The sequence below is a fragment of the Argiope bruennichi genome, chromosome X2 (assembly GCF_947563725.1).
Source record: "Argiope bruennichi chromosome X2, qqArgBrue1.1, whole genome shotgun sequence".
Classification (NCBI taxonomy): Eukaryota; Metazoa; Arthropoda; class Arachnida; order Araneae; family Araneidae; genus Argiope; species Argiope bruennichi.
In genome coordinates this window covers 74191887-74215395 of record NC_079163.1, presented here as the reverse complement: position 1 = coordinate 74215395, position 23509 = coordinate 74191887, and the positions used below count along the sequence as shown (strand labels likewise).

Below are 23509 nucleotides of genomic sequence, written 5' to 3'. Positions count from 1 at the left end.
TTACAAAATTTTCCTACTTTAAGACAAAAATCTAATAAATAAATTATTTTACCGTCTAATTACTAAAATTTGCAAAACTTAATTTAAAAATTCAAGTAACGCAAAGATGCTTTGTAACGTTTTTGTAAGTTAATAGAGTTAAAGCTTTTAATTTATCATTAGGCTCAATATTCTTTGAAACATTAAAATAAAATGACTTCTAATTTCCAAGAGTATAGCGACGCTTGCATGCATCGCTCACATTCTTAATCTATTGCTCAAACCTTATTAGTTCTAAGGACTTTCTTCCTGGCTCAAAAATAAGCCTTTTTTTCTGTTTTCTGTAACATTTTTGAGGTAAAAAAAATGTTTAATTTTAAAAGATGTTGTATTTTAGCCGCATAATTGTATTTGGTTTGTAAGTGAGTTAAAGAGAAGTTTTGCGAGTTAATGAGAAGTAATTTATAGAATATAAAAAGAATGAATTTTTTTTATCATTTCCTAGTTTATGAGATTCATGGGAATTCATGCTTGCCGCATTTGGTTTCCATATTTTTAAACTCATTAGTCCCTTAAATGGATCATTTAGTCCTCCTGAAAACTGAGCACATATGTTAAAAATTTACTCACTTAGAAACATAACATGTAATTGTCTCACTTTGTGTTCCTAAGTGAATAAAAGTTTTGTAGGTGAAACAATTAATAGAATAAGAAGAGTATGAAGGATATTTAACATTCCATATATATTTGATCTATTTGCTTTCGATGTTTCATTTTCATTTAAAGTTTAATTAGATCATGCGGCGTTCCTGAAAACTGCATACATATATTTAGAATTTTATTTTTTGAATCATGCTTCCTATATTCTTTGTACTCATTTGTATAAAATTATTAGATAATATTTGAAAGTTAAAAAAAATGACACATTATAGGCTAAAATATATGTAACTCTTAAAGTTACTTTTCAAGTATTTAAAGAAAAAAAATCATAAAATGATATTAACATCTTCATCATTAGTAATATGGAATTAGCATCACTTTAGAAGCTACTTTTGGATCACCAGCTAAAACCAGGAATGAAATGTAACAAAACACACATTCAACTGGAAAATGTGCAATAAAATTACTGCAATCCACTTACATCCGTTGCCTTGCATTAAATTGCAAACATTTATCATACTTCTGCATTACTATGAAATATTGAGATAGAGTTTAGCGGAAACTCGGAAACATTTCAAAATTCTTAGAGGAGTAACTCGTGCCCTTTGAATCTCGTTAAAATTTCCATTACTCATTTCCATCTAAAAGGAATGAGTTCTCGCACAGAATAGCTTTTACCAGTCTAGCCATTCCAAATTTAAGCTGGACACCTGGAAATCCAAAATTCATTCCTAAAAGATCTATTCTACTATTTTAAAACTCGGCGTTAAAACATTAAATGAAAATTTCTCAGTTTTCGTTGGAGACCGAAATTCATATTATTAAGAATAACGAGTCTGTATCCATATAAGTTAGCTCACGAACTCGAATGTTTCAAAGGCTGGTGTTATTAAGGAGCTTCTTAAAATGGGGGATATTTATAAATGAGAAAAGAAGAAAAGAAACAAAAAGAATATTTTAGAAGTGAGCTTCCCTCGTTGCATGAAAAAAAAATTGTTTCGCTTCAATATGAATATTAGAATATTATTGTTTTTTACAAAATTTTATTTAACTTATTTTGTTTCATGTTTCTAAAAATTTAATATGATAATCTATTTTCACACATGTATTGATGTACTAGAATTTTGAAAATGTGTACATTTTGCTTGTTGCACAAAACGGTTAAAAAAAAATTGTACTAAAATATCGTTTATCGTTTAACCGGTAGACAAAAACCAGCAGAAGCCTAAGGCAGAAAATTGTCATTATTAAATCATTAAAAAATAGAAATATATATTATAAAAGCGATCACAAATTTTTAGTTATGCAAAACGAAATTATTAAGTTTCGTTTTGGTCTCCATATTTTGCCAGAATAGTAATTTGAAAATTTTCAGCATTTCTCCTTTAATGATATTCTACAAGCTATTGAAATTAAAGAAGGAATTTCTAAGCTTTTATTTCAAACCAAAATTAATATTATTAAGAAAAATTGAATTAATTTCATATGATGTCATAATTATAAAATTATCCACAGTCTGCAAAGATTTTCTACTTTCTTTCATCGCAAAGACTAAAATAAAATGGTGGAATTTGTTAATGATACTCACATTCTAATGAATTCATAAACGAAAATAAATTCTATCGTAGCAAAATTAAAAAGAATATTTTTAAAAATCTGTTGAGGCATTTAAAAATGTTTGGAAAACTGAAACATTTGAATTTCTCCTGTTTTTCCAACACTTATTTGAAATTCCAAGTAGTTATCCTTTAATGATTTTCCGGAGACTGAATCTGAAAACTGAAGAAGATACATGAAGCGATTTCTTGCATATTTTATTGCAAACAAATTATATCTAGAATTTCTGCTGCTAAAAATTATTCAAGATGCAAAGTTGTCAAAAGTCGAAATTTTTCATTAGAGATTCGATTGTACAAAAGATTTGGATGTCGCATTTTGAACAGAAAAATGTTAAGACTATTTTTAAATATTTAATAAATTCATAAATAAAAGAAGATATTTATACATAGCATGAAATCTTATATATTTCTCCGTCTCTTTTGAATATTAACATCGAATACATTTTAAAAACGAGTCAAATTTCTAAAAACATTGTACTGATTTCTAAATGTCATAGAACTATTTAAATAAAGGTATCAAATGATTTTTTTGTTATGAAATACGAAAAGTAATATAATATAGTCTTAATAACTCTGAAATACATAATGTTGTACATAAGTTATAACAAAAACGCATTTTATATTTCATTGGTGCCATTCTAAATAGATTGTTTTTCCTTTTTTCAGTCATGGATTTGATCTTCAAATGGTCAGCTAACAGAAGAAAAAGAAAATGCGGGGGGGGGGGGGGGGATTGTTATTAAAATTTAAGAATTTTAAAGTTTTGACCTTCTTTATTGAGCTTATATCTTAATCTTTATTGCTCATATCATCTATGTTATGCAGTTCAGCTGTGTTACTAGAGCGAAAAATTTTCCACATATTGATATATTTTTATGAAGGAAATCCAAACAATAATATATTAAAGCAGATTATAATATATCTTTGATAAAATAAAAAATTATATGAGCTATCTTCTAAAGAAATTATGCATTCCCGATACTGACGAATAATACATGCATTTAAGAAGAATCAATATATCTAATAATGTTTTCTTCGCGAATATAAACAGCCTAATACTTTTATTACTTCATGCAAAATTTAGAATCTGAAATCGTTTATTTTGCATACCATATATTTGATATGAGCTCTTTATTTGTTCTATTACCATATATTAGATATGAACTCTTTGTTTATATGCGATTCCACAGCAAAGAATAATTCATTCGTGCGTTATTCATTAACTATCAGAATCCAACTCTCATGATTTTTTAAAAAGTTCTTTCTGTGTCTAAGTTCCGATTACCCCAACTACGCAATTCACCATAGTTTTAAAACAGTGCAAAGGCAATTAAGTTTAGATAAATAAAGGTAAGGAAACTTCTTTGTCTCGAGAATCTGACAGCTTACGTGATCAATTTCAAACTTTCCGAAAGATTTCTAGGCATATATTTAGCGAACCTTAATTATTTCCAAAGCTAGTACGAAAAGCGCAACCTTATCAAAGGGAGAGAGTTTCCTTCTACAGTGGTATTATGTAATATTGAATGAACATTGAGAAGCCATGAACAGAGAATGCTGCGCTGGCATTTCTTGTAAGGTTTCGAGAATCACTAATTGGCGCGAAGCTTTTTGAGGCTTTTCGCGACTTAGGTGGAATTTATATATATCTATGACGCATATGAGAGGACACGATAAGTTGCTCGAAAGACAACTTTCCATTCCATTCTGCATGTCCTGCAGTTATTTTAAACAGTATAAGTCGTTATGTAAGTCATGTTCCATTCTTAATGGGTATTATTATATGACTATTGATTTAATTTGCTTTTTTGATATCGAGTTATGAAGTGAAATTTTACGTACCTTCTGTCATCTATGTAAATGTTAAATGCATTTTTATGTTTAGGATTTTATTCATAAAATAGCATTGAATTTACCATAAGATATAAGAAAATTATAATAGCTATTTCTTTCCTTAATTTTTAATCCAATATCATGTTTCTTAATTTAAATTGTGCTTTAAAATTTTACATAAAGGAAAAAATGTCATAATATTATTATTAACAACCTTTTGAATTAACATTATTTTTCAAAACAAACTACTACTTATTTCGTTATTTTCAAGATTAAGGGTTTTATTATTATGTGCGTCTAAAACTTTATTTTCTATAGCAACAAAAATCAATAATTTTCTATCAATAGTGCACCCAGATTTGTTGTGATTTACAGAATAACAATGCGAATTGAAGCAATTTCATCGCATAAAAAAAGAAAATTCAAATTGTAATTCCTTTTATAAATATATAGAATAATCTTATTAAAATTACACAAATTGATATCATTATAGATTTATATAATTTTGTCCTTTCAAATTCTTTATGAATTTGTTTATATTATAGACATTCTGTGTTCACTTCTTATTACTTTAACGTTTTAACTTGACATTTCATTAAAAATGAAATACCCATAGCTTTAGCTAAACATAACTATATTTGAAAAAACAATCGAACTATATAGATATCGAGCATTATTTTACAGACTAATTTTTCATTAAATTCAAGAGTAATTTCGTAGATTTCATTAATTTTAACATAGAACAAGAAAAAATATGTATACAGTCTACTAGTTTCAAAAATTTATAAAATAGGATGTTAAATTATATTGCTACAAACAGCAGATTTTCAGGCTCTTTATTTTTATATATTGGTTATTTTAATAATAAAAGAAAACTTTTCTCAATTGTTTTAGGAGTATATATATGAAGTTTCTATTTTAATATTTCTTTGATCATTAGGATCGAAATTTCATACTTTTTATTTTAAAACTGAATGATATATGTAAAGTAATCAATTTTAGAATATACAGCTGTAAAAATTCAGGAAACCAAAGAAAACAGAAATTCGTTTTGAACAAAGTTGCAACCCATTTTTAAATTTATTTAAAACATTCTAGAAAAGCGTATGTCGTTGGACCCAATTTTATTTACAAATGCTAGTAACCGAAAGAAAAATTACCTTGCTTCCAAAACTTATTGGTAAAATCAAACTTACCTTTTGAAGATATGTCAAAAATTTTCTTGTAACTTATTCAATTCCTACTATTAGTTCACACTCTCCCTATATATATTTATAAGCCTTGTTCAAATTTTCAATCGTTAATAAGATACTTTTTATTCATCCACTCAAGTTCAAATACATTTTTTTAAACTTGTAGTGGATGACACTTGATGTTAATACAGTTTTTTTCAAATATTAATTCATTAATTAAATTTAATTAATTTTTAATACTTTAAATAGAGTTTTAGCAGTTTTTAAAGAAATCAACAGGCAGTAGCTCAATCGGTAAAATGCAAGGATTTCAGTATTTTTCACGTGAAAGTGAAGAATGCGAGTTCAATTCTTGCGAAAATAAATAACTTTTTATACTTATTTTTAGATACTTAATTTTTTGACAATTATTTAATAAAAAGTAACAAAAATAAAAAATTTCTTTGTTGACCTAACTAGAAATTGAATTTAAAAAAAATTATATACATATATTACTTGTTTTATGTTGGATATCATTGTGAATGATTGCTGAACTGGTTTTCTCGTTTAGAACAAATATTTTATTTTAAACAATTCCATTCAAATTATCATAATTTGGTATTTAATAAGAGATTATGTCTCCTTTATCAGTGAACAGCACTCTAAAATAATGCCACAAGTGGTCATTGGAATTTTTTATGACAATCCACATTTCAATCTTTTTATTCCAGTTTTATTCTTGCATTTTTTACCTTCAACTGTTTCAATTGATAGATATATTTCACTTTCCTACATTATAACTTATTTTAACCCTGGTTTAGTTCTTCTGCAGTCTTAGAGCCTACAGTATTCCATATCAGTTTCACTTCGTGTTGAAATCGTATTAATAATGAAAAATTATTTCATTTATGTCCTTAATTGGCTTGTTTTATTTTTAACATTGAAGATGGATCTTAAAATCATGGTGTTCCTTCTTCTTGGATAAAATTGTTTTGTACCAATAATCATGATTTGTACCAATAATCTAAAAAATGCATTTTTAAAATTTTATTTTCTTACATCTAGAGAAAACACTTCAGGTAATGAATAAATAAACAGCTAAAAAAATGAGGAAATATTTCGAAATGAATATGAAGCTATAGAAAAGAATTTGAAATGTTTTTGTTAAATTGAATAGTCAGTATTACATCTTATAGTTTGCTTTTGTGTTGTTGATATTTCTGAATAGAAAAAAAATCAAACTCATCTTTTTCATAGTATTATATACATTTTTAAATATTCCTTAATCTTTGAGAAGAGTGTATATGAAATCACTAAGAAAATCTGTAAATAGCTCACGAAAAAGTTCCTAAAATGAAAATTCAAGTGACAATTTGTAAAAGAACTTCTCACTCTTCATAAATTGCAAACACTGCGTTAACTCTTTCTTAAACCCTACCTGTTTAGAAATTTTCTTCAAACTACTGCTCATAATTATTGAAAACCAGCTGAACTGTATATTCATTAAAAATAAGCTAACGTCACGGACTTTGAGAAGAACTTTTCGCAACAGTGTTACATGTCATTTTGCCATCTATTGATTTCGGTACATTCACTCGAAGTCTAGTAAACCGCTAGGGACTCGCAATTGTTACCATTTGTTTCTTAACGCAAGATTTCATTCTGTATAACATGTATGCCTGTCAAAACTCAGCTTAGGAAGTCGTTAAACAAACTTGTAACAGCAATCCTACCAATCATCATCCTCTGGGGTTTATTTCTATCACCATCAAAGACTAATATTCAATATCCCGCATTTAAATTCGATATTAGCTTCAGCTGAAATCCATTATTTTTATTCGGACTAATGAGACACTAGATGAAGATAATGCCTTTATGTATCTAAGATGTGAAATCTCTCGTTGTCTCTCATTTGCTCTAATTAACTCATGAATCCTCCTTCGTCAAGTAGATTGGCTACTTTTCTGGATCTAGTTATGAATCATAAACAAACAGCTAGTTAAAACAGTCAGTTGGGATTGATCAAAGCGATGAGATGAGTTTTCTCGGTCCTATTAATTAGTTAAACACAGCGGCGCGTTTCAAAGGACGAACACGGGCTTCCGCTCATCTATCAAAAATTAATCAGCTCGAGAATTTTTCGTTGCAAGAGAACTGAAAATTAAAGCGGAGACATTTAATGACTTTCTGCTTTTCATCATTAATAAAGCTGAAAAACTCGCTATTATTATAAAGAGTAGGTCGCATTTTCATCATAAAACAATCAGTTGCTATAGAATAAAAATAAATGAGAGTAATGATTTTTGCTACAGATTTAATTCAATCTGTTACAAAACCAATAAGCGCATTTTTTTTACAGGGAACACTTTTTTTAACGAGTTTTTTAAAGGGCATTATTTTCCAATGGAGAATCATCAAACAGGTGGGCAAAATTATGAGTTATGAATTTTTTTAATTAAGTGCTAATTTCTTATGACTTGCTATTATTCTGAAGTTAAAATTTGGAGGATTTCACATCAGGCTCACTATTACCCATTTGGTCAAATATATATTATTTTATTATGAAAATCAACGGTCGAAATCTCTTACAAAATAAATGTATACATTATTAAAATAATATTTGAAAAAATTGTTAGACTAGGAAATATGAAAATTGCCAACCATACCCTTCTGAAAAATTACGCTTCAAATATAATATAGAGTTTTTTATTGTTACAGAAAATGGTGCAAAATTTAATAATGGCTGAAGAAGGATACTTTCGTTTAAGTAGATTTTTGAATGAATAAAATTGTTGACTTATAGTGATTATTGAGAACACTAGGGCTACTTTGGGACGAACCACTTAGTTTTGAACCGTGGTCAGATGACGAGGACGCAATCTGAGCTGGCAACCCCTCTCCAAACTTTCACACCACACCAGTGGGAGGACGTTTGGACCCGACGGATTTAACGTGCACTAGACCCACTTACTCAATGGTTCTTCGGTAGAATCGGGTCGAAACCCTCCGGTTCCGAAGCCGAGATCTTACCACCAGGCTGCTGCAGCCTTTCTCTGATCTTAAATATACGTTTTTAGACTTACATTCCGAAAGGTTTTAAAATCCAATTCTTAAAAACTATAAACCAGGAGATAAATAAAGCAATTATTAAATGCTTATTTAGGATTCCACTTTAATGTATATGATAAAAAAAAAATTTAAAACATTATTCGACGCTCCTATTTCAGGTTCTATTTTTCTAGCATGATATAAGGTGCTTCTTTTCCAGTTATAGTTAAAGTAGTTAGTTGCATCTGAATGGTCAATTGTCTTATGGCAATTAAAATTATAATATTGAATAAATCTTATTAGATAAATCGACGCCCAAGACAATAATTTTCCATGTTTGTTAATGTAAAATAATAATTAAAACTCCCTTATAATTTAAAAAGTTCCTACTTCCGTGTTTAATGCATTTTAAATCTATCATTTAAAACCTTTTAAATAGATATTTAATCCAATTACTGAACTTTCCTTCATACTCAGACTTTATTTTAAGCATTTATTTTAGCAAAAATTAAACATTTAATTTAGAAATTGTTAGTAAAATTTTTAAAACTTTCATTCAAAATTCCCTTTTATTTTTAAATGGCTCAAATATTCTCTTAACTTTCGTAAAAATTAAAGATTTAAAGGATCTCAGGAATCTTAAACTTCAAATTTTTCGATTTAAAAAAAATAAATTTGTATTAGAGTCCCATCTTCTCAACGCTTTGTTACCAAAATTTTAACGATGCTATCAAAACTTCTAGAGTTATCGATAAAAAACTTAAAAACAACAATTAAATGTAAACAGAAACATTCTCTGCCAGAATGTCAAAAGACATACAACCACAGCATTCTTTGATGCACATAAGGACAAAAAAAAATTAAAATTTCAAAAGAAATGAAACAGTTTAAACTAACTAAGGACAGCGACTATGCTTCTACGGATTTTTAATTTGTATTATTTTGTTCAAATTCTTTTTTTTACTTAAGCGTCATTTTTCTCAAAACAAAAAAAAAATGAATGTTGTAGGCAGGATTTCTCAAAAACTGCATATCCTATTAATCTAAAATTTCATGAATATGCTCAAAATAAGTTTATCTGCTATTTATATATATAAATTTTTATACAAATTATTCAAACAAAAAAATTTACATTAATTTTAATTAGATATTATCTAAAATTTTCAATTTTTTTAAAAAACTGATTGTATTTTAAAAATATTTTTTTTTCTCAAAAATTCTTATAAAAAGTACAAAACTGAACATTTTCTGTAAGCTGTTAATTTTGTAAATTTTGAGAAATTTTTGAATTCAGAATCCCGCACACCATAAAATATAGTTATTTAAGATTTTGAAAAAACGTTCCATTTATATTTCTTTATAAGTTTTTTTAATTTTTTTCTTGAAATTATATGAAAATATGAGAAATAATGTAATTGCTTATGAATATTCTATGGTTAAATTTTTAAATTTTACAATTGTTTCATTTATAAATTAGATGGAATAAAAAAACGTTTTTTTTTTTTTTTTTTTTTTTTTTTTTTTTTTTTTTTTTGCTTCTATGGTTGATTGTTAAAACTCCTTAAATCAACTAACGAAACAATTATTTTTATAGTAGTCCTTCCATTCTTAATTGCATTAGATATAATATGTTGCTCTTGAAACAGCAGGAATTTTCCATGACAATGAAACACAAGCAGTATATCAAAGTATGCCAAAAGAAATTTTAAGACTGGTGCCAGATATCAACCTACAGGGACGCTATCAGAGCTATCGAGTGTGCTTTATGAGTCCTGAACGTATGCTAGCACATTGCGAAAAGTTCTGCGCATTTATTAAACTAACTCCAACGATACGACAGTTCATTAGGGAATAAAGCTCTTTTCGTGTTGAAATATTAAAATAAAACAAAAAGCCATAATCAAATTTAACTGTGAAACTTGGTAAAAGTGTTTTGGAAACATGCCAATTAATAAACCAGGTTTACTGTGTGGTTTACTTACGTAGATGAAATGTTTTCGTGAGCACAAACTCTTTTGGAAAAAAAGAGATACTAGACGAAAATATGCATATACCAGAAGGTCAGGTCCATCTAGGATATTTGAAGCGATTGAGGTCTCCAAAAATCGTTGCGCGTTTCTGAAAACTATGAAAAAATCTTTAAATTACAACAATTAAAAAAAATTCGAAATATCCGGCAGAAAAATTTTGATTTAAAAAAATCCAAAATTCAGATACACACACTTTAACACATGTGCAGAGTCAAAAAAAAAAAAAAAAACAATCAGCAGTGCACATTGCAGAGACCTCAATTCAGAGATTGAAAATGATCTAAACTTCCTGAAATAGAATTTTATAATTGATGAAATATGGGGTGTTTTTCTTAGTATGATCCTAAAATAAAGTTTAAAAAACGTAAAAAAAATTCACACAATCAGAAAAAAAAAGTTTCAATGCTAGCAGTATTATTACTTAATATTTCCAGCTTACTTATTGTTCATAAAACTTTTGACAAAAAATAGCATCTGTGTATTGAATCCTCCAAATATTCTCCAGATTTAGCCCCCTAGGAGTATCATTCACTCCTAAAACTTAAAATGGAGGTAAAATAATTTTATTTTGATGATATTTTGACCCTTTAAACAGTTTTGACGCCGGTTTTAAAAGCCATTCAGTAAAAGGCCCTTGAACAGACGTTGAAACTATATTAAGTTATTGCAGCTAATGTACTGCAGCCGGGGGTGAGGCTTGTTTTGAATAAAAATCCAAAAAATAACAAATTTTTTTTTCTCGCTTCATTTTCCTGACCCGCTCTTAAAAATTCTTTGATACACGGTGCATCTCAAAAAAAAATTCTCTATGTCAATATAAATATATTTGATTTCAAAAACCCAAAATTAAAAAAGGAAAGTTTTTAATTTCTTAACAATTATTTACTTTAGTATGAGTTTATATGAATTTAATTAGTTGACTTTTACTTTATAATCCAAATTACTTTTCCATCATCATCATCATATTTGAAAGAAAAGCATCTTTTAATGCGGAAACAGTTTTTGAAATGATGTCAATATCGTCCGCATAGGCTAAAATTTTTGTTGATTTTGAGAATATATTGCCTCTGATGTTAAAATTTTACTTTTCTACATTATTAGATTCCCAGGAACTAGAAATTTTTTAATGAGCGTTTTTGGATTATGTCACTTATCATTCGCCTCTAAAATTTTGTTTTAAAAAAAAATCTTCCCAGTCTTTCTTACACCCTTGAAGAATAAAACTCTGTCTTTCTGAATCAATAATGTCTTCAATAGATTTTTGGAAAATTATACTTAGTTTTAATTACTTAAACGACTTTAATTATCAACATCTTGCAGGACAAGAAACTCATTTAAAAAGTTTTGTAAATGTTAAGTGCATATTTAAGCTTGAAAACAATGTTAATATTCCCTACATCCAAATTACACTCGCAACCTCTAAAAGGTAACTTCACAAATAGATTTTTGGAAAATTGTGCTTAATTTTAATTTCTTAAACAACTTCAATTATCAACATCATATAGAACAAGAAACTCATTAAAAATGTTTTCTAAATGTTAAGTGTAATTTTGAGCTTGAAAACAATGTTAATATTCAATACATCCAAATTACACTCTCAACCTCTAAAAGGTAATTTCACGAAATCCAGAAATTAATTTAAATTTTTGTCGTACTTTTAAAATCAGTTTCTTGAACCTTGAGAATTACTTCAGAAGATTTTGAAGAGAATTGCGAGTTCTTTATTCATTATTTTTTTTTTCTGAATTTCAAATTTTTCTCTCTTACGTTGCTCAGGTCCTTGTTCCGAAGTTTTGTTCTTGTATAATATGATCCTCTAGAGCTTTGCTTCGGTTTTCGAGCGGAAAAGTTAATTGGTATCCATTTGCATTCCTATTTTTTCTGTCAATTCCAATAATCTTTCGGAATAGAATTTTATTCTTCAACATGCATATTTCTGATCACTTCAGGGATAGAAAACAAAATAAATTAAATATTACCTGGCCCATGCGAAACATGAGTTTTCTTTCAAAATGATTCTTTCAGATGGATGGAGTTTTAAATCAACAAAACTTTATTGGAAAATTGGATCCAAAAATAATTTTAAACGTTTTGATGGATAATTCCTTAATTTAAAATGTAATAATATTTCACATTTGAATATTATTATTTTACACACACCTTTTTGGTTTTGGTTTTGGTTATATTAACGTCCCGTTTGAAGCAACACTAGGGCTATTTTGGGACAGACCTCGTAATTTTGAACCGCGGTCAGATGACGAGGGTGACACCTGAGCTGGCACCCCCTCTCCACACCACACCACACCAGCGGGAGGACGTTTGGTCATGACGGATTTAACGTGCAACAGACCCCCTTACACGACGGTTCTTCGGTGGAATCGGGTCACGAACCTGAAACCCTCCGGTTCCGATGCCGAGACCTTACCACCAGGCCACCACGGCCCCATTTACACACACCTGGAATTTTATGAAGAAAACAAAACAAATTAAATGTTACCTTGCTTTAGATTGTTTGTGTTTTAAATGAATAAAAGTTTTATTTGGCTCTCTGACTGAGGAATCCTTATAAAAGATTTTCAAAGATAACCATTGATGGAAACATATTCATCAATAGTTACATTAATTTGTTGATCTATATATTTAATCTTTTGATATCAATATAAATTATAAAGAGATCAGTCAATGTCATTTATTTGAAACAAAAAATAATTTATAAGGGCTTCATAAAAATTTATCTTTAAATTCGACAAATTAATCGCTACTAGACAGAAAATCATGGAAACAAAGAGGGAATTACATTTTAATTCATATTATAATGAGTGACAATTCAGATTGATAGTAAGCGGTGCACCATTGCGTTCGTTCAAATGGTCCTCTATTTCATATCATTGTATTTAGATCTGATAGGCTTATTTTGCTAGAAGTTGGTTCTTATTTCATATAATTGACATTCTAAATAATGAAACTAAATTGTTTTTATATGGTACTATCTACAGTCTTAAGACGTGCAGAAACACAACGTCAATCAGTGAAATACGATTGCTCGAAACTTCCTCGTTTCTTGAGTTGTCACTGATTATAAACAGGTAATCCTATAGGGTCTTTCCACTTTCTGGGAAAAAAATCTTCAACTAAGAAGAAACTTCATTAGTCACTCAGACCGAAATATTATTTTTGAAAATCTTTCAGATATCATTCTTTTCTTTTGCACATGAAAAACAGAAAACCTTTGTAAAAATTGAGGAGAATTAGTCTCTAATATCTATTTTATATTTTCAGATATTAGTATGAGTTTGATCTAGTAAACGTTTCATCCAACAATTCGACACAGAAAAAAAATAATTTTCAAATAAACCTACATTACATAATAATTCATTTTTCAATCACAATTTTGAAAATTATTATAAATGAGTGAGTAGGGAAGGACGGGGATGAAATGGGGTTCCTAATGTTTTGGGGTCTTATAAAATCCGTAATTATTGCCGAAAATTTTTGAAATATACTGCATGTTATTGTTTATTAAGAATGTTTATAATGATATATAAATTTACCTATTTTCTTATTTTAATTAATTTAAAAAAGATTTTTCGATTGAAAAACGGAACATTTTTATTTCTTTAGCATTGTTATTTGGGGTTCTTTCCAATTTGTTGGTCGATGAAGAAACAGTCCTTTAGTAACGAACAACGACTTTTATTAAACACGAAGACAAGAATGCAAAGACAACAAATATACAGCCGAAAAGAACACAGGGAAGCAGCACACTACAACAAACAATAGCCCGCAAGTAATAATCGGTAACAATAACAACCACAGCTCACAAAGCAGCCAGACAGAATTCTGCAGGAGGAGTCAATCTTCGTAGTTACTCTACCGTCTCTGCAAACTCCTGCAATTCTTCACTGGCTCCTCGCTTTAGCTGTATCTAACTGCCGACTCACTACTACACGACTCGATGCTGCTTCAACAATAAACACCAGGACTCGGCACACATCTAATTTCAGTAAACGCTTGAGCTCCACACAACGCTTGCGCTTCGTCGGACTGATCCAACTATTCCGCTGTCTCTTTCCAGGATTCTGTACACTACTGACTTCGGCTTGAGACTGCAGGCATTTTATAGTTCCCGGATCCGGGGAACAATCAGGCATATCTTAGTTCTTATTGGCTCTATCATCAAAATTCTGGAAGATTCCAGTTTTTTTATTTAGACACCAAAGTCGCCAAATGGTCACCAAGATCTGGAATTGCTGACTCGGCACTCGATCAGCATCCAGCAGAGCTGATCTAAAATGGTCTTTCCAGTGATTGGACCAATCGTCCTGGGAAGCAACATTACAAATTTGTAACAGCATTTAGTAGAACTACTTCCATTGATAACTATATATTTTTTTCATTCAATACCAAATTGCGGCAAGACAATCTATTCAAGTGAAACTAGACCACTTCTTTGAACAACAGTAGCACAAGACAGAAGACTAAATCAAAACGACTGTTGCTCAGAAAAATGTTTCCTCTCGATATCTATCACTATTATAACGAATCTGATCTCAAAAGCATTGCTTAGAACTTCGTTTTACTTCCTTTATTTCCGTGAAAGAACAGTTAATTAAATAATTTTAGTTTAAATTTGTAATTATAACAAATTAACTAAAAAGCTATTGTTTAATTACAATTTCTATACTAATATACTTCGATAATTCAAGACAAAAAATTAATTTAAAATATTTTTTTATCTAATTATTTAATTATTCGTAAATAATTTTAAAATAAAAACTGTTATTATATGCGCGTCACTGCCTGAGTATAGAGTCAAAATATGAGGAATGAATGTTTCTTGAATTAAACTCACGGAGGAAAAATAGCTAAGTCCTTTTAAATATTTTTGTATCGGTATTTCTTTCTATTAAGAGATTTTGCTAAGAAAGCTTTGTTCTTATTTTTTTTTCATTCGTAATATCCATATCGCTCAATATCAAATTTAACATACTCACTATTAGGAAATGCACTGATTGTTTTAATATGCCGAAATCTTAATCGTCATATTTGTTTCATTATGCATTATTTAAGAATCCTTTTAGTTAAATCATTTGGAATATTGTAGGGTCAACTGTGCGCTAAACAAGGTAATATGATTTGCGAATTTCAGCTATAATGGTAAATCTGAAATAATAATGGATAATTTTCCTTACATTTTCAAGATGGGAAATATTTTCTGTAATAGTTTTATTTATTAGCTATTATAACTGCAATGATTTTTTTTTTAATTTTTGTTTGGGATTTAAAGGCATTTAAGATATTGTTAATAAAATCAAGTAGGAATGAAATGAGCTAAAAAAACTACTGAAATAGCAAAAAGTTGAAAAATAATGGTAGTAGAAATGAAAAACTAATGATAATGAAATTCCAAATAAATCTGAGCATGTGTTATAACTTTCTAAAATTGCGTCAGTTTTACCTATGATTTAATTTGATGTATAAAGCTTAATATTTCCATAAATAAAAAAAGATATTTCTCCAGATAAATTCCTAAATTTAAATAAGAAAATATAATATTATGTTTAAAAGAATTTAACTTGTTGTTAAAAATTTATGCAAGGCAATAATAATATTATTTGATAAAGAAAATTGTTTGTTATTTCTTGCAACATTGTAATATAATATAGTTCATTTAAATCAATCTGTGAAAATGTAGCCTGAGAAACTTCATGAAATAATGGGACGTAATTTCTAAATATTTCGACGAAAGAGGATGAATGCAAAATGCTTGAATGTTTTTAGAGGAGATTAATGTAAAATGCTTGCATGTATTTACTGTTACAATATAGTGTTACAAAAATTAAAGTTCTGCATCCTTTCGATTCCTTTAAAATTCTTTTGTGTTCATTCATCATTATTCATTTCAGTGCAGGATGAGGTTTACAGTATTTTGACAACAAAATACATTTTTTTAACAGATTGATAGTTGATAGTTAATGGTTCTCCAAAAAAACTCCGTAAGATAAAATAAGAAGTCATATCATTCTATAAAAAAAATATTTTTTTTTAATTTGGGCTCAGTATTATGATATTTAATCAGAGAAGTTATTTACTATTTCTAGGCAAAACTACATCATGATGCATTAAAATTTGTCTATAATGATGTAACTCGAGAAATCGTATGAAATAACTGAAACGCGTTTCTATGGTTACAGAATTGTGCATTCTATGCCTCGGTGTGCATTTTGTTTTGACAAGGTTTCGTTTTTCAAATAAAATATCTTACAAGTACATTTACTGATCATTTAATTCGAAAGTAACTAAAAAGAAGTTCAATATTTAATTTTGATTTCATAAATTTATGAATAAGAGGAGACAAAAGGGAAAAAAACGCAAAATCAATAAAAATAAGAGAATTTTCTTGTAATATCTTAGCACTTTTCTCATAATAAAAGCGTTAGAAAACGATCAGAAAGGTTTATTTTCTTTTTTCGTTTCAGTTAAATAACATAAAAGTTCCAACAGGTATCGAATTCTTTAGAAAAGAATTGATTTCTTTTTCAATCAATTAGAAGTGTAATTGACTCCGAAGAAAAAACAGAACTGGTCTCAGTTCCAGCAGGACAGAATTCTCTCCTTTCCGGTCAGAAAGTTCTTTCATTGACTGAAGTGTTTCAACTGATTCTCGAGCTTGGAATGACAAGAAATGTATTAAAACGTGTCTCTGTTCAAAGAAATTGCATATGTTTTACGGTTAGATTAAATTGAAACACATTTTCAAAATACCAGAGTTTGATATGGTAACTTGAATAGAAGGGTAGAAGTTTTTTTAATATTATTCCACTTTTGGGGGGAAATTCATAATATATGAGAACATATCTTAGTTATTTATCAATTAGTTTAGTTTCCAATCAACAAGATCTTATTTTATTATTAAAATGGATATATCTGTAGTAATCTGATGATAAAAATGAATTCATTTTCGCTGGAGTGTAAAAATGAAGATTATTTATAGAGTTTTTAAATTTCATTATCATTCGTATCATTGCATTTCATTAAATCAATTCATTATACGAAAATATATGAGGAAGAAGTGCATATACTTGCTCATATTTACTTATTTTTCAATATATTTTATATACTATGACCTTTTAAGGGAAAAATTTACTATACTTAGAACACTTCATCACCTCATGTTATGTCACTGTCACAGTCATCATAAGAGGAAATAGCCGTGTCATTTAATATCTAAGTATACGAACTTTGTTTTAATTCTTACGATACCCTTTTACCTTTAGCAAGAAGTGAGTTGGATTCCAAAATTAAATTGACATGAGTGAAAGTGAGTTCGAATTGACTTCGTTAATTATATTCTATGGAACAAAAAATCAGAAGCAGCTTCAAAAATCATTATCGTCGTACTAGTGTGATTGACTCTATCGCATATCTCAAATTGAAGTCTACTATACGCAATTCAAACCAATGAATCAGTAAAGGTTTTGATTTGTGGACTTTCGTTAAATAAAAAGAAGAGAAAAAAGAAAGAGAATGAAAGCAAAACCTCGACCTAGCCAGAGGCCATGCGGGAAACATGACGGGGTTATCGAAGGACAACCCCTACCTAGCACGAAGGAACAAACGACACTTCGGATCGGATATCGGAAAAGAGAAAGAGGAAAAAACTAATAATTATAGCCGATTGCGTATAAGCAAATTTTAGATTTGTTTAAATTTATTTATTTATACTGGGAAAATGTGCAATTCTGAACTAAGTCATTTTTAGAACATTTTACAGCATAACATTTTTATTCTATAAATTTTCAGTTGAATACGACTTTAGAAGCATGAACTTAAAATTTGTATTATCTACGTGATAAATCGCAGAGTTCTATAGCTGTTTCGTCGAATCATTTGAAAATTATTAAAAACTCAACACGAAATAAAAATAGGAAACTGAATTGCTTGAAACCTTATCAAAATGCCTTCCTTTTATGGACCATTCCTCCATATTAAAATAGTATTAAATTTTGATCAAATTAAAAACAATAATCAATTTATCGGTCTATTTATAACGGGTCGCAATATGATAATGAATTATAGGTAAAAACATTCATTTTTTTTTTTTTTTTGTGCATATCTAATTTGAAATTAGAAGTAAGAAAATTTTAAATGCACTTTAAAAGTCTTACTCCTCCTGCAATAACATATCAAAAAAGAACATTTTTGATAATATAATTAAGAATTAAAATATTTCTCCTCAAACTATTATATGATTTCTTGCAAAGTTATTTTTACAACATGCAAAATACTTTTGCAAGTTATAAAATTTGTTTCGAACCTTCATTTCAAGCCTGTTATTTATTATATCCGCCATTAACTTAACGACGCAATTATAGTATTTTAACAATTCTACGAAGATAGAAAGTAATCATTAAAAGTTACCAGAAATAGCATATAAAATTATCGGATAACATTCCAAAATATATTTTAATATTGAGATTCCAAGCATATATTATCATAATGAATGCTTTCATCCATTTTTCATCACAACAGAGTTTACTTAAGATGATATTGAATTCTTGATAGCTTTCCCATGAGAAATAAACTCCGACTTTCTGTTAGAAGATATTTCACGACGATTTTCATAAACGTTGAACTCTCTCGAGTCGAACTGAAGGAGGGAATTTTCCCGTTTAAACAAATTTCTGGCTTCTTGATGATAGATGTATTCGATATATAAATATAATAAATAAAATCCACGCAAAATTTGCTTTTTAATATTCCGTGATGCGAAAGTAACCCAGTAACAAAACAGAGAAAATACTAAATTTTTCCGAGTCCTATTTCAAGATAATTACTCACTAAATCTGCCATTAATCTAATGTCATACCTATAGTATTATAAGAGTTCGGGCTATTAAAAGAAAATAAATGATTAAAAAATTCTATACAGGTTTAGAGTAATATCGGAAATAACATATCAAAGCACTGGATACATTTCAAAAATTTATTTTAGGCCTATATTTCAAATCAGTTATACTGTATCAGACATTAACTTTAATATCAGGCTTATTCTATCAAAACAAATATACTTCAAACCGAAAACAAATCTTGAAAAATCTATATAAGATTCTGTTTTCAAAAGTAATAAACCGAAGCATCGGTTAAGCTCCCAATATCTATTTTGGTATTGAAATTTCCAAGTACATTGTACCGTAATAAAATATTTCCACTCCTTAAATACCTTTGTCATCGTGACACCGTTTGCTTAAGGTGATATTGAATTGTTTATGACTTTTCCACCAGAAATAAACTCCGAGTCCCTCTGAACGAAATTAAAAGCTATTTTACGACTCCATTCATAAATGTTGGAATTCTCGCCAGTCGGACTCATGGAGTTAACTTTCACGTTTAGACAAATTTCTGGCCTCCTGATGATAGATGTATTCGATTTGAAACAAGATTCTAAAATAAAAATACATGTTCATTAACAACCGGAGGCCATTAACAAACGCAACGTTTAAACTAAAAGCTGTTTGTAAGTTTGAAATTTTGTTGGAGTTTTGTATTAATTTCCTCTAAATAAATGGAGCTATTTTCGGTTACTTAATTTCAAATCTTTTTCTTACTTCCTTTACTTATTTTCTTTATTTTAACTTCGAAGCCTCTTAAAAGATCATTAAAAAGACGACACTTGCGGACAAAAATTGCATTTTACAGTACTTTGAAATTACCTAGATTCTTCGGTAAATAATGATATGAATTTAAATCTCCTTAATTGAATTGCTTTAAGCGGATGACGCTAAGAATACTTTTTCTTTTTTAATTACATTTCATAATCCACAAAAAGGAAAAACATATAATAAGCGCATTTAATTTTGGTGTCAGCCTTTTATAATAATTAATTGAAGCTAAATTAAAGAGGTATTCCGCTTTTTATTTGTTTCCAAAAACATAAGTTTGACGTTACATAACTGTACATAATTTTAAACGGCCCTAATCTCTTACATGCAATAGCGAATTTTTACTTATTTTCTTATGAATTAATATGATTTTATGTATTTATTGTGAAATATACAGTTTGAAAAATTTCATGTGCACTGAAATGAAAAATAGGGTTTGTGAATATGAGCATTCTATGCGTTAAAGAGTAACAGTCCCCGTCAAACAATGATTAGTGGATTTCAGCTTCATAATCAGAAGGTTTCAAATTCAAAACTGATTTCGCCAACATCCGCCTAATATATAAACCTGGTGCATACCAGATTTACCATCAAAAATGCCCTACCACGGGTGTGACAAGGAAACTAGGAGACGGGATGCCATCACAGGTATTGATTTAATCACGATTCAAAATTACGAGTCCGTCTCAAAGAGACCCTCTTGATTCTTCAAAGCAGGCTGTCAATATAAGTTGTTGGATTTATTGGCGCAAGAGCCATTCTTGGCCATACTGCGCCAACGTCAATATAAGTAAAAAATTGATGCTAAAATTTTCCATTCACATACTTTAATCATTGTTATTGAACCTTTTATAGAAACCTTTAAAATTTTTAAAACACAAAATTCACATGCACTCCCCCAAAACAGAATTACCATTGATAATTTTGAATAAATCTTAGTGATATTTTTTATTACTTTTGCTTAATTGTCCAACAGAATTGTTCTCCGCTTCAAGTTCCTGTATTCTAATATTATATTGCCTGTCTCGTGCGTCAAAATACGAGGAAAACCAAGTATGGTATTTAAAGTCTTATCCTAATGATTACAATAGATAATACACATCTACAATTTGAATAATAAGACGATATGAAATTTCATTTAGTAATAGTAAGGCGGAGTAACTGGGTACACGACGCATCATTAAAAAAAAAGTACGGAGTAAAGAAGTTTTCAAACCTTGAGATAACAACTATCACTATATTACTCTTCCCAAACAATTGCCTAATCATCAGTCTCATTAAAGCATAAGAAACGAAAGGTTATATAAGAAAGAAGAAATTTTGATGCCTATTACTTAAAACATTATTCGATGCATAACAATCTGATAAGTGCAATTTTATGAATAAAAAAAATAAATCACTTTAAAAGACTAAATACTTTTAATCTCCATTTAATTCCTTTTTTCTGTATAATCCAAAAAAAATTACATGAGGTTGCCCAATTACCCCGCTTAAAATGCTGATTCGGAGTAATGAGGTATTAGAGCTTAAGGGGCTGGATACAGTAATGCTCAGTTACCTCTGACTTTTCGAGTTAATAAATTTTGTTTCCCTTAGTCTTCAGACTATCAATGCTGAACTAAACTTTGGAAAATGACATAGCTATAGAGTGGCAGAAGTCTTCTGGTGTGTGAACCCACTGTCGCAGGAGATTCCGACCCAAAGTGTTGCAATTTTAAAGATACGTAAATGTTGTTACACTTCTATCCTCCAGGATTAAAAGAAGGAATCACACCCTAAAAATCTGGCAGGGACCCATACAGTCTTTTTACCCCACTGATCTAAGGATTCCTTAGAAAAGAAATTGGAAAAACAAATGATAATTAGACTAGAAAAGAACTGAAAATTAAAAGAAGGTTCAAGATATACTTACAACTAAATCAAACTATTTACTAAAGACAACAAAGAACATTGTAAAAACAAGAAAAAAAGCATTCAGATTTCTCTAATTTGAGCACTGGGGATGGTTAGGGTTTTACATTCACGATAAAAGCCATATTAAACATGTGAAAGTTGTAGTAGTATTTTTAAAACTTATCTGTACCGCCTTAGGTCAGTTTAACTGGCGAATCCCTGGTTATTAGTAGGACCCTTTAAACTTAGATAATAAAAAAAATTGCTGTAAAATAAAGAAATCAAGTTTAATTTATTTCGTACACATCACAAGCTCACAAAAACTTAAATAGATAAGAAATAACAACAAAATGTAAGTGACTGCATTAAAAATAAATGCTAACAATATATTTTAAAAGAGAAAATTGTAAGCTGTATATTTAATCATTTGGAATATTCCTACTATGAATAATGCAGAAATCATTTATTTTTATCTTCAGAAGAAAGATTATTAATATATTTGTATCGTTTTTTTTTTCATTGAGAATTAACCTTCACCAAACGATGAAAAATTTATTGATAAAAATTAAATTAATTTTTTATTAATATCAATATGTTAAAAGTTAATTACTACTATTTAAATATGAATAAATATTTAATATGTACTATCAAAAATAATATGCTACATGCTAAAAATTAAATATAAATTTATTAGCTTATTTTTCATTTACTGGTGGCCTCTTGCGCCCGAGCTAAAAAATCCAAAGGTGGGGATGAAAACAATCACAATAATATCAAATGATTATGTATTGATTTTATATGAATATTTGGGGAAGCGGTCACAATTGTGACTGGGGAAAAACGTGACTGAAGTGGTCAATAAGAGAAGGCATCTTTTGTATAAGGATTCTGAAATTGTTAAGATCATTCCACTTTTTTTAAACAATTGAATAAGTATGGAATGTATAAAGTTACTGATTTCCATTTATTTTAAAGGCATTTAACTTATGTCCTTTGATCAGTAAATTAAGTTTACCAATGATGATCATAATTAACTTGCTTAGGATTTTATTAGATCTGCATCATATTGTTTAATCATGGAACATTAAGTACAATGTTCTTGTTATAGCACAATATTTTTTAGCTTACTCAATATTTTTAAGCCTACTCAATATTTTTAAGCCATTATAAATTGCTTTAAAAATTTTGATCATTGCCGTTTATCATCATTTTCATCAGAATAATACAAGATCCCTCTAACTCCAAATTAGCCTTTTGAACTGTAATTTAATAACAAACAGTTATTGTTTTTGAAAAATACATATCAATATATACCATCAGTTCTTTCACGTCCTATCTATTTATTGATATTTTTTTACAATATTAGATCTGAGATTTCATTTCAAAACTGTAATATCCAAGATGTGGAATGAATTATCTGTACTTTTTCATCCTGATAAATAGAAAATTAATCTTTTAATGTATTCAGGCTTTCGGTTCATTTTCTTAATCCTCGTGTTGTAAAAAAACTATCTATTTAGAAATTCCTAAATTAAATTGTAACTATTTAAATCATTTCAAATAGTTTTCAGTTCAATTATAGCCGAATTGAAAAACTCCTTCTACATAACAGCT

At 28.7% G+C, this 23509-nt stretch overlaps 1 protein-coding gene across 3 annotated transcripts in view; it reads left to right on the top strand.

Moving 5' to 3' along the window:
* The window catches only part of LOC129960671 (Kv channel-interacting protein 4-like), a 336370-nt gene that overhangs the window by 221771 nt on the left and 91090 nt on the right, over positions 1-23509 (top strand). Inside the window, exon 1 of one of the 3 annotated variants that reach the window (XM_056074228.1) lies at positions 3936-4006. The exons of the other annotated variants lie outside the window; for them this stretch is intronic. Coding sequence (XP_055930203.1) covers positions 3970-4006 — 37 coding nt within the window. The 5' untranslated portion in view covers positions 3936-3969. Of the gene's footprint in view, positions 1-3935; positions 4007-23509 lie in introns of those variants that run through there. 3 annotated transcript variants of the gene reach the window in all.